This window comes from Sciurus vulgaris (genome assembly GCF_902686455.1).
Source record: "Sciurus vulgaris genome assembly, chromosome: 2".
Taxonomy (NCBI): Eukaryota; Metazoa; Chordata; class Mammalia; order Rodentia; family Sciuridae; genus Sciurus; species Sciurus vulgaris.
Window position 1 is genome coordinate 124853799 of NC_136462.1, and position 23728 is coordinate 124877526.

At 43.5% G+C, this 23728-nt stretch overlaps 1 protein-coding gene across 1 annotated transcript; it reads left to right on the forward strand.

The window, feature by feature from the left end:
* Window positions 1-9942: 9942 nt before the first annotated feature.
* Window positions 9943-18342, forward strand: TMED3 (transmembrane p24 trafficking protein 3). The gene is made up of 3 exons (XM_079129612.1): window positions 9943-10250; window positions 12734-12982; window positions 17534-18342. The coding sequence occupies exons 1-3, from the start codon at window positions 10080-10082 to the stop codon at window positions 17768-17770; spliced, it is 657 nt and encodes a 218-aa protein (XP_078985738.1). The 5' UTR covers window positions 9943-10079; the 3' UTR covers window positions 17771-18342.
* The last annotated feature ends 5386 nt before the right edge of the window (window positions 18343-23728 follow it).

Below are 23728 nucleotides of genomic sequence, written 5' to 3' on the forward strand. Positions count from 1 at the left end.
ATGTGAGACCACCACTATTTCCCACACACCAGGCTAGAGGAGTGCTTCCAGCCATGGACTGGCAACTTGACTTCACCCACATGCCCCTTATAAGGAGGACAAGATACCTTCTAGTCTTGGCAGACACCTTTACCAGATGGGTTGAAGACTTTCCAACCAACAATAAGAGGGCCTCTATAGTTGTGCCCTTACTTTCCCAGGAAATAATTCCACGCTTTGGCTTACCTGCCTTCCTGCAGTCCAATAATGGCCGCGAGTTTACTTCATCTATTACCCAAGAATTGGCTAAAATTTTAAATATAAAATGGAACTTCCACATTCCCTACCATCCACAATCTGCAGGAAAAGTTGAGAGGACAAAAAGGACCTTGAAGGCGACCTTAACCAAATTATCTATAGACACTCAGATTGGATTAAGCTCCTCCCTTTGTCCCGCCTCCGGATCCAAGCACTGCCCCAAAAGGCCTTACGCTCAGCCCCTTTGAACTTCTTTATGAGGACCCCTCCTCCCACCCACCATTCAACCTCAATCACCTAGTATTTCCCCGAGGTTCTGAAACCCCTCCTAGCTCACTTCAGGGCTGCCCTCTGGAAGTATGCCCACACCCACCTTCCCCAGCCCCAATCTTCTATTTCCATGGGAGATTTAGTTTACCTCTCCCCTTCCCAACCTGTAGCCCCTTCCAAGAAAAGTGGACAGACCCCTTCAAGGTAATTTTTAACCACTCCCACTGCAGCCAAGTTAGAAGGCCACCCCTCCTGGATCCATCTAAAAAACGTGAAGGTATTTTCTGCAAATGCCTCTTATCACTTGGTTCCTACAGGCCCCACCCACCCAACTCCACATTACCCGCCTTCCTGCCATTCCTGAGGAAGCTGCAGAGCCACACACCCCAAATTCCTTATGTCCCTTTGCCTAACAGCACTCAGAGATGAATTAAACTTATATTCACTTCCCCTTCATCTTTCTCTTCTCAAGCATTAGACTTCCTTTGGGATATTTGACTTCAAGGGACATTTATTGACTTAACCCCCACCCAAATTTCTTTCTTCTCTCTGTTTTCCACATATTGTCTTTCAACTCCTTGATCAGCCACTCCTGGACCTGAAACAGTGGAGACAAAAATGGCTGATGAATTCAATGAGAATCCTGTCCCTGCAGGTGAAAAAGTTAATACCTCGGATGTGGAAGACACACACCCCATGCCATGGGGACAAGTTAAGAAAGCAACAGAAACAACCAAGGAAAAATTGACAAAATGGGTCAACTCATTATTCATACTAATAGAGTCCTCATGCTGATCTTCATGATATGTACAAATGTGAGCATGACCCATGGCAAAGAAGCTTACTGGGCCCACATGGCACAGCCTGCCATTGCTCACCCAGTAACATGGTTTGACCTTCCCCCTTCAGTTTGCCTCAATTCCACCTCCTCCCTGCCTGGTCTTTTGTTAACTACTGGATCCCCCCAACAGTTTTTGTTTAATTATTCAGGGTTATCCTCCCGAACCCCACTTTGCATCTCCCTCAATAACTCATATTGTTACCCACTGGGCCTCAAATGTGGCTTACGTTTGTCCCTGAGAAACCGAATAAAAAGACCAGGCTTATTTTCCTCACTGGCAGAGGCTCTCCTGCATGACAGAAAACCGAGGTTACTAATTCATTAAACAGGTCCCGCTGCTCGTACCAAGAACACTTGGATCCTTCCCATGAGTTGTTATAATGGTCTGAATGTGTTACACCCCATCCTCAAAATCTTTCTGTTGCAGGAAAGCAGGTTATAGACTGGAGTCTTCATGGGGAATTGATTGAGGCTGAAACTAGAGTTTTGGGATGGAGATTATCTCATGGGGACAACTTAGATTGTGTCTATAGAACCGTTTTACATTCCAACTCCACTGTTTATTGGTCCAAAGGAGAATTATCATCTCCGGCCCTGAGAATGGACTATGGGCCAATTCAAAATACTATCGGGAAAATAGGTCTAACTCGGGAGGCTTTTCGAATTTGGAAGGTGATTTTCAATATAGTAACCTTGAAAATGTTACTCATCTCAATATTTCCTTTCTTAAGGAGTCCTATCTCACAGCATGCGTGTTAAACCCCTATGTTTTATCATTCATGTTGTGGAGAGACCACCAGAAACTAAAGTAGGAAAAAAAGTTTATTTTGGGAAAAGAGAAAAAAAAAAAGAAAACAGACTGATACATCAGGACTACTACTCCAAGTGGGGCAGTAGTAGTGGGGAGTGACTTCAGCAAACTCGTTTTTAAAGTGAAAACCATAAAAAAAATCCTGGCAGGCTCACAATAGGGGTCTTTTTCCTTTTTTTCCCCAAGGAATGCAAGCAGCCAGCTCCAGCTTATCTATTTCAGGTTGCACCTGGCGGGTTAGCAGGGCAAGCTAGGCGTGGGGAGCCAGACTACCCATATCTGAAATCAGTAGCTTCTGGGGCCTCTGAAGGAATGGGCTGCTTCACAGAAATGATCACAATGTCCTTAAACTCATGGCCACATTATTTTATTTCAGATACTGTCCTTGAATTTACCACAGTCAGCACAACTCAATGATGTTATTTGCACCTATTTTGGTTTGGTCAATCTTAACTACATATATTTGTTTTATATCAGAGGGTCTCTACCTTTTTCTTTTTATAAGGGGAATCTCTACTCTTTCACAGTTCGGACCCATTAAAATACAACATGATGCCTCACAAAATATATGTCATGCTAAATGTGAAAACTGCATGTTACAACAACGTATCAATCAGACTATATGGCAAAGTTCAGGACAAACTCATGATACTCAAAAGGCCAGTAGCCACCTGGCTCCCTGTAAAATTAAAAGGACCTTGCAAGAAACGCCTTCAGTAGCATTTATCAAGAGTTGTTACGACACCTAAAAGGCCGTACTAAACGGTTCATCTGGTGACTGATAGTTGGCATTGTTATCTTGGTTGAGATAATCGCCTCTGCATCTACTGCAGTGGTGGCATTGCACCAGCAGCCACAAACAGCTCATTTCCTTCAACAATTTCAAAAGAATTTTGCTGAGACCTGGCACGCTCAAGTACATATTGATCAGGAAATTTTGAGTGAAATTCAACAATTAAAAGATTCTGTTATATCGCTAGGTGAACAAGTACAAGATTTATGACGGGCTCAGAGACTCCAATGTCATTATAATATTACCCAATTTTGTGTTACTAGAATTCCATACGATGATACTAAGATTCAATGGAAAAATGTACACAATCACCTAATGGGACTAGATCCTTTCAATAATGCCTCTTTAGATGTGTTAAAATTACAATCTCAGGTTCTGGTCATAGACCATGCAAAAGTGCCTATTCTTTTTTTTTTTTTTTTTTTTTTTTTTTTTTTTTTTTTTTTTTGCGGTGCTGGGGATTGAACCCAGGGCTTTGTGCTTGCAAGGCAAGCACTCTACCGACTGAACTATCTCCCCAGCCCAAAAGTGCCTATTCTTAAGAAAAAAGAAGTTTGGAGCAGTTTAGCTGAAGGAATCTCTTTTCTGAACCCTTTCAAATACATATCTACACATGTAGTTGAGTAACTAATAATAACTGTACTGTTAATTTTATTTCTGTTCTTATTTTGCATAATTTGACAAGCAGGATGGAAACGATTAAAGTGCCAGAAAACTGATTCTAAGGCTAATCATGCTTGCCATGCTCCAAAGGACCCACACTCCTGGAATCATGGAAAGTACTCCCTAAATCTGAGTAGGGCCTATGGCACTGACTAAGGACAATAGGGTTCCAACTGCATTACCTGCTGAAATTATTCCCTTAATATTAGCAAATCAATTACTCATCACCTTTCTTATAATTGTCTGATTTCACTGTACTTGAAATAAACTTTCCCCTGCCTATTCTTAATTCTATATAGGAGCGATTTCTTAATAAGTTTACCTGCACAGCCCCAGCAGCTTTCTGGAACACGTAGACACCATTCTCCTGCTCACCTCCTGAGACTACAAAGGGGACTTCACCTACGATGACCTCAAGGTCCCCTCCTCCAAGCCTCTCCCTACCAGGGTCTCCATGCTCAGTTCCAGAACTCTGAAAGAAAGGGTCCCCCCACTTTGCCCCTTCTCAGCTTGAAACAGCCAGGTCAGACTTGGTGCCCCAATTCTTTCTTTCCTTTCAGAGTCTGGAATGAAGTGTTATGGAAAATAATATTCCTACAACATAGCCCCCAAAGAAAAAATGGAGAGAGGTGCAGCTCCAGAGGAGGGAGAGGAAACTAGCCAAGGAACAATGGCTCCTGGGGGAAAGAGGCAGATACTGAATGCTGGGCCCTAAACCATGAACTTCCCCCATGGCTAATTAGTCCTAAACGGAAGCACAGCAAATACCAATGGGCAGGATTTGAGTACTCATCTCTGGGATCTGGACTCTTATCTCCCCAGACAACACTGAGTTTCAACCTTTTTTACAACTACCTTCCTAAATTAAAGTTTTAACCTGTTCAACTAGCCTCTGTCAAAACTGCATGTACACAGATCAGAATGATTACATCATTGTATCCTATAAAACCATAATCCCCTGTGTAACTGAGGGCCATTTTCCCCATGCAGAAAATGGGTCCCAGCAGCATCCATGTCCACAAAAGAATAATGGTTTCTCTGAATCCGTTGAGGTCTGCTTCCTGTCCTTTTGCACTTACAATCAAAAAACAGCTTATTTTACCCTGACATCGTCTTCAAAGGTACTCTGTTCCATCTCCCTTTCCTATCTCTTCTTGGCATTTTGGGCAAATCCTGAAGCAGACCAGAGACCCCCCACACCCCGAAACCCTTACCATAATTATGCAGAAACTCCCACCATATGAGAAACATATAAGTTTCTCTTCTTGTCAGAAAGCATTATAACAGAATATCAGCACAAATTTCTACAAAAATACTCAATGAGGGATAGGACTTCCTGTTTCTTGTGAGGACTAGGTTACTCTGTCTTGCAAAAACTAAGTTTGGCCACAGACTTGATGATGTCATTTCTACTTTTGTTGTAAAACCTCTGACTAATCTAAAAAATGGGACAAAAAGCACTTTCTGTGAACTCAAGAAAAAAAATACTTTTATGTAGACTCCTAAAAAATGTAAACTTCCCAACCTCCCTCACCCCCACCTATTGTGTATAAAGTTTTAAAACTTTCCAGACTCAAGGTCCAAAGAATTTTAGGTGATAGCCTCTCTGGATCCTGCAGTCAATAAACCTGCTTCCTGAAAATTCCTTGGGTGCCCAGCCTCTTTGGTCCTATATTAATCCCATAGCTTTGTAGCTACTTTTGGGCAATGAAAAAAAAAAATCTCAGTCAAGTTCTACTTCAGGTTCAAAATCTCAGACTCCATAAAAACAAAGAGGCTCAGAGAAAGGGCAGGAATTAAGAAAGGTAAGTAACAATGTTCACTACCTGAATCATGCCATGGGAACCATCTGCTCTGGATGCAGGAACAATATTTCTACTCCTGGGCGTGAGCTCTCGAGACTAGAGGACCCGGGTGCTCCTGTTGTCATTGGTCACCTCTGACTCCCTCCTGTCTTTGGATACCCTCTCTAGATTCAGATGCAACTAATTGGCAGAATATAGGGAAGACACCCACATGCCTGGGGTCAGGGAACAGAGGGAGAGAAATTATCTGCCAGTTTTTGATTCTGTGATGAAAGGCAGATTCTCCCCTCAAGGAAGGATGTTAAATGGCTTGACATCCATCAAATTGTAAGTCTTGGGAGGATAGTGTTTGCAACTTTCCCTGGTTGTTTTGTTCAGGGAAAGGCTGGTGTTGGTTACAGCTCCATGGCAACATTAACCAGTTTGCAAACTTGTTATTTGCTTTAGTCAGTCCACACAGTGACTACATTGCTTTATTTCCTTGTCATCAATTTCATGTATGAGGTATGAATAAATATTGATTTTGCTTCAAAATGCTGATAGCATGAATGTATTACCATCTAGGGGGCCTGGGTTCGTTGTCTTCAATCAGCAAAGAATTGAAGAACAGGACACAGAGATAGCAAGCAGCAGGTTTATTGCAAAAGTGATAGAGATAGACTTCTCTGGAGAGAAGGGGCCCCAGAGTTGGGAGTCCAGTGGGGGAGTTTTTGCCTATTCTTTTTATGGTCTATGTAATTTCCTCCTTTCCTTATCTCCTCCACATCCACGTGCTCCTCACTATTATTGATTGGTGTTCCCTCTGTCCACACATCTGTTCTAGTTTTTCTGCTGGATTCCCCACTTATGAACACTGATTGGGTCCCCAGCTTGTGTCCAAGAGTGCTTTGGTCAAGCAGGAAGTCGACCACATGAGAAGACCCTCTCCATGCTCCTTTGTTCTGGCCCTGCCCCCGACCTCCTTGCTCCATCTTGCCCTGGATGCCTAAGCTCTTCTACATCTCCCTCAGAGAGTGCTCCTGTCGAATGGGACAATGATCAAGTTTGGCTTTAGGGAACAGATGGGTCCATCTCATACTACCCATGGCATCATAACACACTAACTTTTTAAAACTTTTTAAATTTGTGAGATAAACTGCACACAGAGAGAAGTCATAGAACATAAATGTGCAGTTCAACAACAACAAAATATCGTAATGTGAATACTAATGAGTTCCCCTGGGGTGCCCCCTTCTAAATCTCTGCTCCCCACCTCTGCTTGAAGATAGCATTATTGTGACATTTCTATTTCTCATTCTTATCCTTTTTTTTTTTTTATTTTATCTTGCCTTATCTTTCTGCCTAGAATTTCTGGAACAGTGTTGAGTAATGATTGGGATGGCAGGCATTTATGTCTTACTCCCACAATCAAAGGGAAAGATTTTAATATTTATCATTCATCATGAGGTTTCCTCCAAGTTTTTGATGGACATTTTATTATCATTGGTTTCCTAAGAGTTTTTTTTTTTTTCAAATCATGAATGGGTGTTGAATTTTGTCACATGCTTTTTCTGAAACTATTAAGATATTCATTTTTATTTATTTTTTAAAAGGCCTTCTCAGAAGTCATCTAAGGACTGAAGTGGATGGGTAACATTTTTGGTTTTTCTTCCAAGTTTTTCAGTTTTTAGTATCTTCTATCAGATGTCACAAAATATAAAGTTTGAGAGGAAACTTAGAGGTCATCCACCATTATACTCTCACCAATATCTCTACAGCATCTTCAGTGGCTTGTTGTTCAACTGTCTCTGAATATCTGCAGGGATGGAAATTTTACTGTCTCTGTTCACTGTCTTCTTGGGAAGCTCTAATCCCAGAAAGTACTTTCTTATTTCGGGCTGAAATATATATCAGTGTCTGATTCATGTTTATAGCCAAGTTTTGGTATAGGCAGTAGGTTTGGTGGGAAGCATTTAGCCTTCAGAATTGGACAGATCTGGATTCAATTCCAAGCTTAGCCATAGACAAGCTGAGTGACTTTGGGTACTGTGACAGATGGTTTAACAGTCACAAATTCCTCCCCTCTCAGGATACTCCTCCTTTGCAATGAGACTGCAATGCCTGTCTTCTAGAGGTAGCCTGTGTCTCTACTTCCTCTAATCTGGGCCAGACTTGGGACTTGTTTTGGACAACAGAATGTGGAGAAAGTGATGCCTGACAAATTCTAAAACTTAGGTCTCAGAGGGCCTTGCTGTTTTTGCCTTGGTCCTCTTGGGATGCTTCCTTTAACTCATCTTGTATGGAAGCAATCTAGCCTACTACAGGTGAGCGGATGCTTAGAGCAGAAAGGAGGAACCCCTACCAATGGCCTGTATTTGCTGCCAGACATACAAGTGGTGCCATCTTGGACCTCCTAGGCCACATGACCCCCCAGCTGAATGCAGCTACATTATTAAACCCAGGAAAAACCACTGGAAGCTGAAGAACTGCCCAGCTAATCCACAAAATCATGAGAAAGAATGAATCATTGTTGGTTTAAGCCACTGAAGCACAGCAAAAGCCAACAGAGACAGAAATACTATTTAATTAAACCTCCCAGCTTCTGTCTCTTTCTTGTCAAATGGAAAAAAACAAAAACAAAAACAAAAACTTTTTCTGGCATGGTTGCTAGCAAGGATTAATTAATATAAAGTCTGTGAATTGTATACGTAGGTGGCACTGTGATGGGTACATTGTTAGTGTTAAATAAATGGTAGCTGTTAGTATTGCAGTTATGTAAACCTTATAAAGCAAATGCTCTCTTCATCACTAGTTTTACTTTTCCAGGTTAAATCCTTTTCCTTTGATTTCACCTTTCTTGAGAAGCCTTCCTGGCAAATTTATTATATTGGTCTCCTTCCAATTATCTTCCTGTGACTGGGTACCTCTATTTGGTTAATGACTCTCCTGAAATAGTACAAGAGATGCCATGTGATCACTGCCTGTTAAGGTGGGTCAGTTACCTTCAATAACAATACCTTCTACACAATGGGTGCCAAAACAGTGCTGTTTTTTTCTTCTATTCACCCAGCCCAAGTCAGGGTTCCTTTTTTTAGTTCAGGCATTCCCCTTGACTTGCATTCAGCTTGCTGCTGATTATACCTCCTTTTGCTTTAAGTTGAGCTGCTGTGAAGTCAGGCTGCCCTTCTTTGAACTTACGCAGGTATTTTCTTGGCAATCAAATGGAGGACTTAATATTTAACCTGGATGATTTTCTTTTTGTTAGTCTTAGCCTGTCACTCCAGCTGGCCAAGGAAATCTTGGTCTTATATCTGTAAATTTTTCCCTCCTCCTGATACATCCAGATTAGGTGATTATTATTTCCTTGTTTTCTATCAGGTACTAAAATATAATGTTAAATATGACAGAGGCAGGAAAGGAACTTCAAGGCACTCCAGTGGATACCTTTTTCCAAGTCTGGCACAGAGTGGGTACATAGTATTAATAATCATAGTATATGCACATAGTTTTTTACAGCCTACAAATTGCTTTTGTGAACATTAGATCCTTAAACCAGGTTTAAATGTACCCACTAGCAGTGCATTTCAGTTTTATTCATGTGGAGGTATACATGGGCAGTAAAATTCTGTGCTGAAATCAAGACACTACATCTAATAATATTCTCTTGAAAAAAATTTTTATTGAGCAGCAATATCACCATGTGTCATTTCTCTCTGGTTTATGGGATTACAGTGAATATAAAACCCAACAGAACCCTATAATTATAATTACATAAAAATTCTTAGATCAGTGGTCACAGAAAAGACAGTAAATCATTCTATTTCTTTCAGTGATTTTCAAAAGTCAGATGCCTGGGGGTGGGGGATAATTAAGTCCCAAAAGAATTTTTAATGAGGCCTAATAGCCAAAACATATCTGAAATCGCTGAGGCTTTATTTCCATTTTCTTGAGACCATTTGAACATGAGCAAGCTTGCCTGTTTTCTCCTGAGAAGGTGTAACGATGGGATTTTACTTACTTTCCGGCCCCGCACGCCAGCCCTCGGACACTTTGTCACCTTAGAAATGGGGGGAAGGAAAAAAGGAGTTAAGTGGGTTCGAAGTGGCCCCTTATCCTCGTTCATCTACCCCTCCTAACACTGTGTATGTTACGTCTGGGCACACCCGTTTCTAGACAAGAAGACTGACTTCTCGAGAAAAGTGGGGGACAAGTGACAGTCAAAAGCAGAGCCCTACGGAGTATAAGTCCACGGACTCCGTGCTGTAGCGGCAGCACAGGGTGGGCGGCGTGCACCCCAGGGGGTGCTCAGTCCTGCGGGTCCCAGAGGGTGCAAAAGAACGTAGGGAGAGTACTCTGTTGGAGAGCGGCATCCGCCTCCCCTCGGCGGTGACAAACTCTAAGGACACCAGGGATACGAGGCTTCTGCCCTTTGGTGAGGCAGAGCAAGAGGCAGGAGATGCACCCTTTCATCAGTTCACCCAGCGCGCACGCGCAGCTCGAGGAAAGGGCTCCGGCCCACCCGAACGCGCGGCTGCGCACTGGGTTTCCCCCTTCCCCCGGTCGTCCGCCCTCCCGGAAGCGCTGCGCGAAACTCGCGCCACGTCTATCCTAGCACATCCTCCCGGGTTCTCGCAGCTGCAGCGCGGGAGCAGCGGCCCCGCGGACAAGACCGAGGGCATCATGGACAGCGCGGCTCCGCGCTCCGTCTCCTTGCTGTTGCTGCTTCTCTTGCTCCTGCTCCGGGCCGAGCGGCCGCGGGGCGCCGAACTCACCTTCGAGCTGCCGGACAACGCCAAGCAGTGCTTCCATGAGGAAGTGGAGCAGGGCGTAAAGTTTTCCCTGGATTACCAGGTGAGGCCCGGCTCCCGGCTGCGCTCCTTTCTTCCTCCCGCTTCCGGATCTTGGCTGGGCACTGGCGCGCCCTGACCAGAGTAACCGGAATTAGCCAAAGAGGCTGCAGGGGGTGGGATCGTCGGGACCAGTTGATTTAGCCGTGAGAAGAAAGGTTTGGATCAGTCAGAGCCCATTCAAGAGCCCATTCAAGACCAACCAGGCTGACGGAAGAGGTAGTCAGCGCCACAGGTGCGTGCCCAGAATGAGGAGCTCCAGATGCGGAGCTCCAGGTGCAGGTGCGGGTCCTGCTTCCGCTGAGTTGTCTAGAATGACTTCCTCAAGTCCTTTCAAATCTAATGAACGCCAATACTAATCACCTGGCCACAGATTCTCAGTATGCCCCAAGTCCCTTTGGACCGCCTGGTCCCTGCAGATAATGAAAAATGGCAGGGAGAGGAAGTGGGTACATAGTTGTACCCCGTACAGCGTTTAAAGTTGGAGTCAGAGTTAACTTGGCACATGTGAGAAGGAGTGCTTTGGAAAGGAGGTCTCAGCATGGGCTTTGAGTCATGGCAGTGTTCACCAGGATAGGCTGTAAGATTTGGCTGTTACCATATGGCTCAGAAAAGCTAACTCCTGCTCTCCAGTTTCTATTAAAAGACCTTATGGCTCACAGGTGCTGGAAACTTGAGTGAAGGGTCTACCCCTAAGGTTAGTAAGCAGATAGATCTAGGGTTGAAGGGATGAGGGGCCACATGCTGGCAGACCATCCAGAAGTGAGGTGGCACTTGCAGCAGAATGGGGCAAACTATTTGGCCCCTCTGTAGTTAGAAGCACTGAAGGCGACTTGTGCCTGGGACAGTTTATGTGTGATAGAGTCACCAATTTGTCCATTTTCATATCTATGTGGACAACATGCAAATCATGTATGTCTGTTGTAATAAAGTACAGGAACAATAACAACAAGAACCATAATTATGTGACTGGAGGGGTCTGAGATGTCATCTGGTAGCTGCCAGGGCAGGAATCCCCTATTTAGGAGTATCTAGATTGGGTTTAGACACTCCCAGCAATAGGGTGCTTACTTTTTCACTCAAACTTGCTGAACAGCTGTAGTAACTTTTATCTGGACAAAGAGGACATGTTCAGTTTGGAAGCAGAGGGAGGCTTTGACGGACCTCAGTCACAGCCATTGTGTGGTTTTGTCCTCTTTTGGATCTTGTGTGTACAAGGAGAGGTCTCTTCCTCCTCCAATACCCAGATTCTGTGAAAGCTTCTGTTGTTTTTTGCCTTCTCCTTGTATTCCATCAGTAACAACACTATTAAAAGTTAGTAGACCTATTCAGCAAGCCAAGAATGGCACAGTCTTGGGTGGGGGGTGGTGTTTCTCTCTCTTCCTGGAAGGGCAGAACAGTGCAACATACACCATCTATTCTTGCCCCAGGATGACTCAAAGGCAGCTCTCACTTTACCACCATTATCTTCAGTGGGCCAATATACAATCAGGGATGTTCTGTAATTGGCTTGTTGGGACATGTGCTGTGTGTCAGATGTGCTAATCACTATATGTACATGCACACACACCCATGCATACAATACATATATCCATGCATGTACATACATATGTGTGTGTAATATGTGTATATACATATATATGTATATATGTGTATAATAATAATTATTAGTATTTATTAGTTTTAGTTCTGGAGATAGAACCCAGGACCTGGCACATGCTAGGCATGTACTTTACCACTGAGCTATACCCCCAGTGCTAAGCACTTTATATGTGCTACCTCATGGTATCTTCACCATGACCTTATGAGGTTGGCACTACTATTGTCCCTCTTTTACAGATAGAGACATGTCCTTAGACAGTAATTTGCCCAGATTCACACAGTTAATGAGTGGCATTACCCTAAAGAATTTACTTTCTCATGTCTTAAGGATTGAACAAAGATAAATAGTGGCATCCAGTTGCCTTGATACAGTTTCTTGGGCATCCTTCCCTTCATCTTCCTCCTGATTTCTGAAAGCCTTATCAGTCCCAACCTATAAAGAGCAGTTATCCAGGGGGGGTGTGTATTTGTTCATGCTGCAGAATAGTGCAGTGCTTAAGTATTTGGGAGATGGTGGCAACAACCATCAGGTCAACTCCCAGGTCTACTGCTTTCTCCTGTGTCACCTTAGGCAATTTATTTAACCTGGGACCCTCAAGTTTCTTCTGCAAAATGGGAAGAACTAGGCTTGTACTGCAGAGCAAAACCTTTGGAGGCAGGCAGACCTGGATTCAAATCTCAGCCCTGGCACTTTCAAGCAGAGTGAGCGTGGCCAATTTACCTAGCTTCACCCAGTCTCAGCAAGACAAGAAGTACCATAGCAATTGCCTTGGAGGTTGTGAAGATTAAATGACAGAAATGTTGGTAGAGTCTGACCACAGTGTGTGGTCAGCGTTTGGTAAGTGGCTGCTCCTCTGGTAACTGCAGACTTTTTGTGGTTGTCAGGTCATCACTGGAGGCCACTACGATGTTGACTGCTATGTGGAGGACCCCCTGGGGAACATCATCTACAGGGAAACCAAGAAGCAGTATGACAGCTTCACATACCAGGCCGAGGTCCAAGGCGTTTATCAGTTTTGCTTCAGTAACGAGTTTTCTACCTTCTCTCACAAGATCGTCTACTTTGACTTCCAAGTGGGTGATGAGCCCCCCATTCTCCCAGACATGGGGAACAAGGTCACAGCTCTCACCCAGGTGAGTGGACATCCACAGTGAGAGACCCAGGGTTAGCATGCTCCCCCTCTTCTGTTCCTGTCCTGGCTAATGGGCAGAGTCACCATCCAGTGGTAAAGAATGTTCTCCATTTGATCTTCCTTTCTGTTCTTTAACCAGATCCCTGCAGTATCTGACAGTCCTGTGTCTACCTCATTCCCACTCAGACTTTCTTTCATGCATTTCATTTCTTTTGAAATACCTGTGTCATGTACCTCTGCCTATATGACGTGCCTATATCATAAGGAACAAAGTTGTACTTTATTGGTGTATTAGTGAAGGTAACAGCTGCTATAACAGATATACTTCAAATGTCAACCGTGTAACACAACAGAAGTTTATTCTCACTCATGATAATCTCAAGAAGGCTGATGGTAGCTTTCCTCCTTGGTGTGAATAGGAATCCAGGTTCTTTCTTTCTTCTCATCTTTCTGTCTTCCCTGGGGCTTTGGAGCCCTCTGCTTCTTCTAGCCACCAAAATGAGAATGGCCCACCTGCTGGTTAAAAGCCTTGTCCCAGTAGTCACACCCATCACTTCTGCCTGTGTCCCCTTGGTGAGCACTAGTTGTGGAGCAAATCTTGATGAAAGGAGGGCTGGAGTCCGAGGTGGGTAGTCACCTCTTAGCAGCAGCTCCACACTGTGGAAGAGAGGTCATGACATTTTTGGAGGATAATCACCTCTGTCCTTTATGGCTCTCAGGGCTAATTATTATCTGACCCCACCATCTTCCAGTAGTCTTCTCTTCTCTTTCCCTCCAACATGCAGGCTGGGGACCTCCTGATGGCCAGGGTTCTGGTATTTACCTTTGTATCCTTGGGGACCCAGTGCTTGAGGCATGGCACCAAAAAATGCTCACCAAATATTTGTCAAATGACTGAGTATCAAGGCCAGGGACACCTGTGAGACAGGAATAATCATCTATGCTGCACTTGTTACGGAACCAAAGCAGAGCGTATGGAGTCTCCAAGAGGCCATGTTACCTTCTAGGTTGCCCTCCGAGGTGGCCATGTGCTGTGCAGCTTTGGTCTCACTTATGAAATCCTGAAGGTTGCACAGTCTGTCACCTTCCCTAAGCAATACAGTCGCTACTATCTACATTTGGCTATTTAATTAAAATTGAATAAAAAGTTTACATCCTCATTTGTACTATAACATAATACTTAGTAGTCACAAATGGCTAATGACCACACACAGAAAGTTCTAGTGGACAGCTCTGGCTTTGGCTAGGCAACATGACTGCCTTTAGAAGATGCAGCTGAGAGTGTGTATCTATGTGTGTAAGATCTTTTGCATCTGGTGCTCTTGAGAGTTCTGTTGGCCAATGATGAAACAGCCTCCATTTGGAAGATTTTGTAAGCCTGAGCTGAAAGACTTCCTTTTTGAAACAGTGGAAAAACAAATTTGTAGAGAAAAGTTTTAATGAGTTAGGCCAATAGAGAAGTTCTTTCTTGATCTTGAACATTGCAGTCTGATTCTGATGCACAGAAGAGACTTAGACTTCTCCTACCTCTTAGAACCTCCTCTTTGCTCTTGCCCAGCCTCAGAGGAGACATTTCTTTCCACCTCTGTAGCTTGATCCCTCTACCTTGAAGGGGCTGTGTGTTGAGGGAGAGGGCTCTTGCAGTGGTGGATGTGCTAGAGATGATGCTGTCCCTGTCCCTGTGTTGGAGACCTTCAGGGAATGTGGTACTAAAACCAGTTAGCCACGAGGCTCTGGGGCTCTGTGGTCTGAGCTGTGATTGAAGGATGCGGGGTCTCAGGGAAGGGACCCGTTAATTCTTCCAAGAGAGTCAGGAAGGTTTCTCAAAAGAGCTGTAGATCAAAGGTGGAAAATGTGGAGGTTGCCTAGGGGGTGTATGCCACAGGAAGAGGAAGGCCTTCCAGATGGAGGGAAAAGCAAGTGGAATTTACACAATGAATTTTACTCTTCTTACCAGCCTGTTTTTATTTTGCTTGTCACAGATCACTTTTAGCTAGCAGCGGCTGTCTCACATTCCCCCAGAAGAAGGCTGGAGGAATTCCTAACTGGAATTTTGTGGTAATGAGCTAAAGAGATATCTTTTAGACTAGCACTAATGGAAAATCCCAGCAGATGGGGAGATGGCATTTTTGTGCTTCCAAGTATCTGTGATTCTTGGTGATATATTTGAGGTCTTTTGGAGGGCTTATGCCAGGCCCTGAAGATGTGATAAGGTTTGTGTCCAAAAGCGCATCTGTTGGAGGCTTGGTCTTCAGTGTATAGTACGGTGAGGTAGTGAACCGTGTGCTGAATTCCCAGTCAGGACTCAGGTCCAAAGAACCCCCAGTCAAGTGAGTCCAACATAACCAGTGAGTTTTTGAATGTGCTTGTGACAGAAACAAACTTGGAGGATGGATTTCTAGCCTGGAGAACCAAATGAGCACTTCCTTAGTCTTTAAAAGCAAAAACTGTGGATTTCTATAAATAAAACATTAGTGTAAAACATTAGTGTGTGTGTGTGCATGTATATGTGTATATGCCCATGTATAGACACACACAATGTATGACCATGTCTGTCTGCCATCCCTGGAGTCACCAGTTTCAGGAATGATCTACTTTGTTACTAAGTTCTCTGATTTCAGGACCTTAAATTTCTCCCAGATTCTCTCTTCCCCAATGTAGTGACCTTAATTGAGGCCCTCATTTTCTCCTGCCAGCAGGATTGTAACAACCTGCGTGGTTTCCAGACTGGTTCCCATAAACCCTTTTGTATAATATGACTACCAGAGAAAGATCCTCTGAATGTAGATTCTCATCCTGCTGTTTTTCTGCCCACAGAGCTACATGATAAAGTCTTGACCTTTGAGGCCAAGAATTTCCACTTACCCACAATTTCTTCCCCACATGTCCTCACCACTATGTCAGACCCTGATTCCAGGCCAGGCCATGCACATACTGGGTCTGTTCCTTGAGCTGGCACCCAGTCTACCTCTGCCCACTCCTTCTAATGCATAGTGACCATATCACCTTTCTGTCCATGTGACATGTCACTACTTCTTACCCATGGATCAGGATGAGAGAATCAGATGCACATGCAGAAGAAACCCTAAGCTTTGGGAGGTGGACCAGATACCAGATGGATAGAAGGTGCTGCCCTTATAAATGCAGGGGCTAAAGGGGACCTTTTGTTCTAACATACCCAAGGACACAAGAAAGGACAACACCATTTTTGGGGGCCATAGTTTCCCTTTTGCTGCCTGGAAATGGTTTGGTATGATAGAGAAATGAGGGTTCTTAGACAGGGAGGTCACACGGTGACTCGGTGTCCTCTAGCTTCTTATGCTTTGTTTCAGAAATTGTTTTGGAGTTTAGGAGCTGAAACAAGTATCATGTGGATGCTTAATGAACATTTGTAGCCTGAGAACGCACTGTTGGGATAGAATATTCTAGGTTTTGGATATGCTGGTGTTTTAGAGGTGGCCTCTGAGTACGAACTCGCGTTCTTTTGCAGGCATAATGGTTGTCTGTTGCCGAGTAATTACTGCAGAGTGACTGAGTACCCTACCCATTTATTACCTCTCAGTTCTGGATGCTGGAAATCTGGGCAGGCTCAGCTGGTTCTCTACTTAAGGTCTATAAAGCTGAGGTGGAGGCATTGACTGGATTAGGCCCTTACTCTGGGGAATCGTTTGCTTTCACACTCATTCAGGTTGTTGGCAGGATTCAGTTCTGTGCAGGTCCCCATTTTGTTGCCAGCTATTGTGCGCTCAGCCGCTTGAGTTTGTCTTCTGGTCCTTACAGGTGATCGCATCCTGCTGCAACCAGCTGGAGAAAGCCTCTACTTTAAGGGCTTGTGTGAATAGATCAGGCCACTGGATAATCTTCCATCTTAGGGTCAGCTGTGCCATATAACAGCATTGTCACAGGAGTGATACCTCATCAATCCTCAAGTTCCTACGAATAGGAGGAGGAATCTTGGGGGTACTGGGAGGGGGTATTTTTCGGAGTTCCGCCTACCACACAGAATATTTTAGCAGGAACAAGAAGTTGAGAAGTAGTGTAGGAGCCTATGTGTATATATGTGTATGTTAGTGTCTTTGCATGTGTTTCCATGAGAATTGTATGTCCTTATGTGTTTTGTGTTTATACACAAAACCGTAGACATCAATTGTATTAGAATGAGTGGTAGAGTCAGAGTTCAACATGACTGTTGTAGTTCACACTGCTCTTTATTATCCGGGTGACCCTGGAGGCAATTCATGTAGCCTGTTGGAGCCTCAATTTCCTCATCAGTACATGGGATGAGCAGCCAGTCAGCCCTCCTTAACAGTGGGGGTGACCATCATGTCTTTGAAGGCACTGGGAGGATTAAATAAAAGAATAGAGCAGGGCTTGCAGGCATAGTCCCAGGACTCAGTGAAGTCCTGTCTCTGCCAGTACCAGTAGTGACGGGGAGTAAGTGATACCATGTGTAATTCTTAGCACAGACACCTAGTTAGCATTCAGTGGATGTTTTTGCTGGATGCCACCGTCTCAGGGTTAGCATTGTGACTGCTTCTGTCTTCCTTCCCAGATGGAATCTGCCTGTGTGACTATTCATGAGGCTCTGAAGACAGTGATTGACTCCCAGACGCATTACCGACTCCGAGAGGCCCAGGACCGAGCCCGAGCCGAGGACCTGAATAGCCGAGTTTCTTACTGGTCTGTTGGGGAGACGATTGCCCTCTTTGTGGTCAGCTTCAGCCAGGTGCTACTTCTGAAAAGCTTCTTCACAGAAAAACGACCTCTCAACAGGGCAGTCCACTCCTAGCTGGGGCGTCCTGCTCCAGGGCCCCTCACCTCCCAGGGGAGAGCAGCTCTTCTAGGTCTTGGGCTCCTGCTGGGCGGGGTAGAGGCAGAGCTATAAGGAGAGCACAGGTGGTGTGCTGGCATGGCAGCACCTGGTTTCCACGTACTCTCCTGCTCCTTGCACCCAGGCAGCCAACGCTCACAACCCAGGAATCTGAAGGCATCCAGTTGCATTATGTATGTGACATTGACCAAAAAAAAGTGTTTACAATCAGGCAAGGGATTGGCCAGTGAGGGAGGGCCTTGCTGCCTGGCCGGGAGGAGGAACTCCAAGTGCCTGGGCCACCAAGGCATCTTAGGGCTCTGCCTCTTCTCCATGATGTGTAGACCATTTGGCTTTTGTGTCTTCTCCTGTGTGAAGAAAGGGGCTCTCAGTTCTGGCCTTTCCTCCCATGAATCTCTATACTTGAGAAAACCAGGTAAGCAACAGAGTCAGGCATGCAAGAGAGCCCCAGATGATGACTAGGTGCCCTCTGTTAGCTGTGTATCTCTTAAGAGGCAAAACTGTGGCTAATAAAAACCAGTGTGAACCCATGGAGATGTGTGCCTTTATTTCTTTGCCCTAAAGGAGCTTGCAGCTTTTCGGGGAGCATGGATATGTTTATAAACAGTGTGGAAGAGCAGATGATGGCCTAGAACTGTGTATAGGCTGCTGTGTACACAGGTGGGTCTAAGGGCTGGGGTATGGCTCCTCACAGGTGAATGCACACAGGGAAATAGGCACTCTCCTTGCTGTTCACATCTCGCACCAGGCTGTGCGAGGGGTCTTTGTAAATGCCATTTCCTCTATGAGAACGCCCCAGCCCTGATAGCTCATGATCTGCTCGGTCATTTCCACTAGTCAGGCGTCACCTCAGTGGAGTTTCCCTTGACCTCAGTATTCAGGGCTGCACCATCTTGCCTGCTCCAGCTCTCCTTCCCACTAGGAAGAAGTCAAGGCAACTGATCAGACATCTATGTAGAGGGTCTGGAGGGACGATCTGATATTCTAAAGTAAACCTACCAAGAAATCTGAAACCCTGGGCTGTCTGGCTGGTGTTAATAATACCTTGTAGGAAAGGAAGCAAAATAAACAGTCCTTTTAAATAAAAGATGAGCAACTGACTTAGCTTGATTGAAAGATAAACACTGTTATGTTTATTTCATGTGTGTTTGATGGCATTCCTTTGCTGTTTCCTATTTTGATATTGAGTATTGGGAATGTCTGTGTGTGAGCATGTGTTATTTATGAGTTTAGGGCAGAGAGAAAGACCACAGCAATCCCCTGTGTACCCACTACCTAGAAGATGTAGAATGTGACCCATGGTTCTTAGAAGTTCCCTGGCCACCTGCCCTTCACTATTTCCTTTTCCTCCCCAACCTTCTGAGGGAACCATTAACCTGAATGTAGTGTTTATCACAGGGTCTCAAAGAAGTGAAGGGCATCATTCCAATAAAACTCCTGTCACCCTTTTATAAGAATAGTGTTTTTCTGTCCCCTCCCCCCCCCATGTTTTTTGGCTTATAAAACCTTGTAATTCATCCAGAAAAACAGATTAGGAGGCAGAAGCCCTGCTCTATTCATTGAGTTAGGAGATAATTTTTTTTTGCCAATAAAATGTACTTTTAATGTGGCTCAGTGGTAGTGCACTCACCAGCATATGTGGGTCCCTGGGTTTGATCCTCAGCACCACATAAAAATAAGGGTATTGTGCCCACCTACAACTAATAAATAAAAATTAAATAAAAAATTTTAAAAAATATTTACTATTTATATGGTTTTTTTTAATCAATTATAACAATGAAAAAACATTAGAAGTATTTTTTAACACTTAGAACTTTACAGTTGCAGCACATTAAGCAAACAAATATTTTTAAGTAGAGAAATCCAATAGGGTACTAAGCATAAGAATTTCAAATGTAAAAGGATACAGCTGTGTAGGAAAGGTGAAATGGAAGTATGAATTTAAGAAGGAAAAGGAAAGATGGAGATTTCTGGCATGTATTTATAGATGATGATGGATATCAAATAATTTTGATTTTTAGAGTCAGTCAAAATTGTGCTATAACTTTTTAAAAAGTGCTTAGAATGTGCCAGAAAATATCTCTTAATTCTTTAAATTCATGGTGAATAGTTTTAGACATCACCTTAAAGGTGTTTCTTTCTCAAGTTCTTTTAGAGAATTTTTTTTTAAAAATAAAAAGTAAGATGCCCTTTGCTTCCACACCTGGTGATTAGAGAAATTAATTAATTAGAGAAATGCAAACTAAAACCACCCTAAGATTTCATCTAACTCTAATTAGAATGACTATTATTAAGAACACAAGCAATAAGTGTTGTGGATGTGGGGAAAAAGGCACACTCATACATTGCTGGTAGAGTTGCAAATTGGTTCAGCCACTCTGGAAAGCAGTATGGAGATTCCTCAGAAAACTTGGAATGGACCCACTATTTGACCCAGCTATTCCCACTCCTTGGTTTATATCCAAAGGACTTAAAATCAGCATACTATAGTAACACAGCCACATCAATGTTCACAGCAGCTCATTTCACAATAGCTAGATTGTGGAACCAACCTAGATGCCCTTCAATTGATGAATGGATAAAGAAACTGGTATATGTATACAATGGAATATTACTTGGCCATAAAGAAGAATAAAATGGCATTTGCTGGTGAATGAATGAAGTTGGACAATATCATGCTAAGTGAAATAGGCGAAGCCCATAAAACCAAAGACTGAATGTTTTCCCTGATAAGTGCATGATGATATATAACAATGGGGGGTGGTGGGGGGAAGAGAAGAATGAAGGAACTTTGGATGGTGTGGAGGAAAATGGAGTGGGAGGGGTGGGGGATGGAAAGATAGAATGAGACAGTATTACCCTATATATATGTATGATTACATGAATGGTGTGAATCTACATTGTGTATAGCCATAGAAATGAAAAGTACCCCATTTGTGTACAATGAATCAAAATACAGTCTGTAAAACTAAAAAAGATTTTAATTTAAAAAAATGATAAGATGCCCTTTGCTTTCACACCTAGAGACTCTCACCTTGAATTTGGGCACCTTGGTGGAAATTGTTCAGCGTTGGTGTTTGAGTAGAATGTACTGGATTGGGTCTGGTCCTTTTGAATTTGAATCCCAGTCTGTGCTAATTGTGTCTGCCTGGGCAAAGTACTGAGCTCTGTCACAAAGGAGTATTCCAACTGACAGGGCTTATGCATCATTGGTGAGCAGCATTAGGATTTCCACTATCCCCAAAACAGAATCCATTTGAATTTGAGGCCTGGGTGCTCAAATTTGGGGTACATCTATTAACTTGTCTAGGTAATTGATAATCTCCCCAGGAAAAGGGAGGATTTCTGAATCCTGAGGTTCAGCATTAAGGAAAAGGGAGAGGATTAAAAAAATAAAATTCTGATGGAGTGTGGTTTGCCGTATACCATAGTTGTAAAGAAGCTGAAGTTTATGGAAAGAAATTCCCTCAAAATAATTGTGACTCTAGATAGGCAAACTGGGCTTGGCTCCAAAGACTAATAGTTGGTATGTGGTGCTGACTCTATAGACACCAAAAAGAGCTGATCCTGGCTGCCTTGTGAAGAGCTGTCTGGCAGCCAAAGGACTGTGTATGGCATGAAAGAGCTTTAATTCTTGAAGCCCAGGTGCCTTTGCTGTCAGACACCCTCCACAGGATAACCCCAAAGGGGGAGGGGACTTTTGCTTTGTTAAAAGACTATTTTCCAAAAAAAGGGTAAAGTCATAAGCCTCAAACAGGTATCAGATGAACACATGCTTAAGTTTTTATTTTACTCCTCAATCAATGAGATGTCATAATCGCTCAAAAGAGAATTCAGTGAACAGACAGTTTAATTATAAAGAGTTGTGAAATAGCTCAAAGACACCGGACCAGGCTAGAATCAGTAACCTAGAAGGATGTGTGATGTGGAGAAAGCATACAGTAGCAAAAATAGCTCAAAACAAAGCTTAGGATCAGATGGCCTGGAGGGGTGTCCAGAAGTACAGAGGCTTTTTTATTAAAACATTTCTCCCCTACAAATTTAAAAGAGGCTGCTGAACTACCGCAACACCTGGGGAGTGGCATTGATTTTCAATTTAATTAACAAGACCAGCTGTTCCATTTAATCTCTGGCTCCATAAAGGCTCATCTTTGGCCTCTTGGCCGGGAGTGGGAACAACTTTCAGCTATTTCTAGTCTTGGGCTTCACCTCAACTCATTTTGTCCCTTTGTTCTAGATGCAACACACCTATAAAAACTCTTATAATATATAGTACATAGTATTATAATATAACAGTATAATAAAAATTATATATATAAATGCACTCTAGATTATGATTTCCAATCTATTTTTTTGTGTCACTCATTGAAATGTTTGCAGAAATGAAAATTTGGGACTTAATGGGTTGGTTAATCTTTCATTTGTTGCTTCTTTTACCCACACCCAATCTTTGTAAATCGTTCCTCCATTAAATTCTCCTCAGTTTAAAAATAGGAAGGAAGGAGGGAAGAAGGAAAGAAGAATCAGTTGTTGCAAGTTTTGGGTGCTATAGATTGAATGCTTACATTCCCCATGTGCCCTCCTCTTTCCTCATTTCGAATGTTGAAATCCTACCTCCCAAGGAGATGGTGTCAGTAGATGGGAACTTTGGGAGGTGAATAGGTCAGAAGGGTGGAGCCATCCTGAATGGGGTCAGTGTCCTTATAGAATGGCCTGAGAGAGACCTTCACCGTTCTTGCCCTTGTAGTGAGTCCACAACAAGAAGTCCTCTATGAGCCAGGAATTGGGATCTGAGCAGACACAAAATGCGTGGGTGCCTTGTAATCTTGCACGCCCACCTTCCAGAACTGGGAGAAGTAAATTTCTGTTGTTTATGAGTCATCTAATCCATAGTAATCTGTCATGGCAGCTCAAATAGATGAAGACATCAGGAAACAAGCATGATTAGGACAAAATGGCAAACACATGCAGAACCCCCAGGGGAGGGCAGCTCAGAAAGACTGGGCCCACTCATTGTCCCAGTGAATCCCCAGCCCAGGGATGTATGAACTTGATTATGAAAATGGACACACTGGCCAGCTGCTCCAGAGCCTCTCCTCCTCGTAGTCGTTCTTCCCTTAACACCAAGGGGTGGTTGGTTAAAAACTAAGACCGCTTTCATTTTCCAGAAGTGTTTTTCCTAAGAGTCTTAAGTGAACTATGAACAAAGCTGTTAAATATTAGCATTGTGATTTTCCATTCTGGGCTGCTTCCCTCCTTTTTCCTTAAACTCTCTGGACAGACATGAACTACCAGACCCCAGGGGATAGCATGAAAGAATACAAGACTCTGAACCCAGTACGTCATTTGCAGCAGAATTGTGGGAACATGTGGATGACAGTTTTCAAGCAATATGATAAATACACTCTAACAGAGAGAACTTGAATTATCATTTGCTATAACAAGAAATTTTAAGAAAGAAATGTAACATGAAAAATACACAAGTAGAAGCAAAGAAAATAAAGGCAGTGTGGAATGTAGCGGGCATGTTTGAAGAACCTCCCCAGAAGGCAGCAGGAAAGAAAGGAGAAAACAAACAAGGAAAGCTAAGGGATGGAGAGGGGAAGGTGTGTCAAGGGCTGAATAAGAAGTGTCCTAGAAATTGGGGAGGGGGGCAAATTTTTGAAGAAATGAAAATTTCTCAATTAAAAAAAAAATCGTGAAAGCTCTCAGATGAAAAGGCTCACAGGGTCACAGGGTGACAAAAGGATTGAGAATCAAGAAGATAAAATCCCACATGGACACGTTATAATGACGTGTAAGAACATCGAAGGCAAAGAGAAAATCCCAAATGCCTCCAGAGAGGAGAACTGCATATCAGACTGGACACAACTTCCCACCAGCAAGATGGCAGGCTGGAAGAAAATGGGCTCACAT

Excerpts from the sequence above, each read along its gene's own strand:
- TMED3 (XM_079129612.1), top strand. The coding sequence starts at position 10,080 with ATGGACAGCGCGGCTCCGCGCTCCGTCTCCTTGCTGTTGCTGCTTCTC. Across the intron at positions 10,251-12,733 it reads AGTTTTCCCTGGATTACCAG|GTCATCACTGGAGGCCACTA; the intron begins GTGAGGCCCGGC and ends TGTGGTTGTCAG. Across the intron at positions 12,983-17,533 it reads AGGTCACAGCTCTCACCCAG|ATGGAATCTGCCTGTGTGAC; the intron begins GTGAGTGGACAT and ends CTTCCTTCCCAG.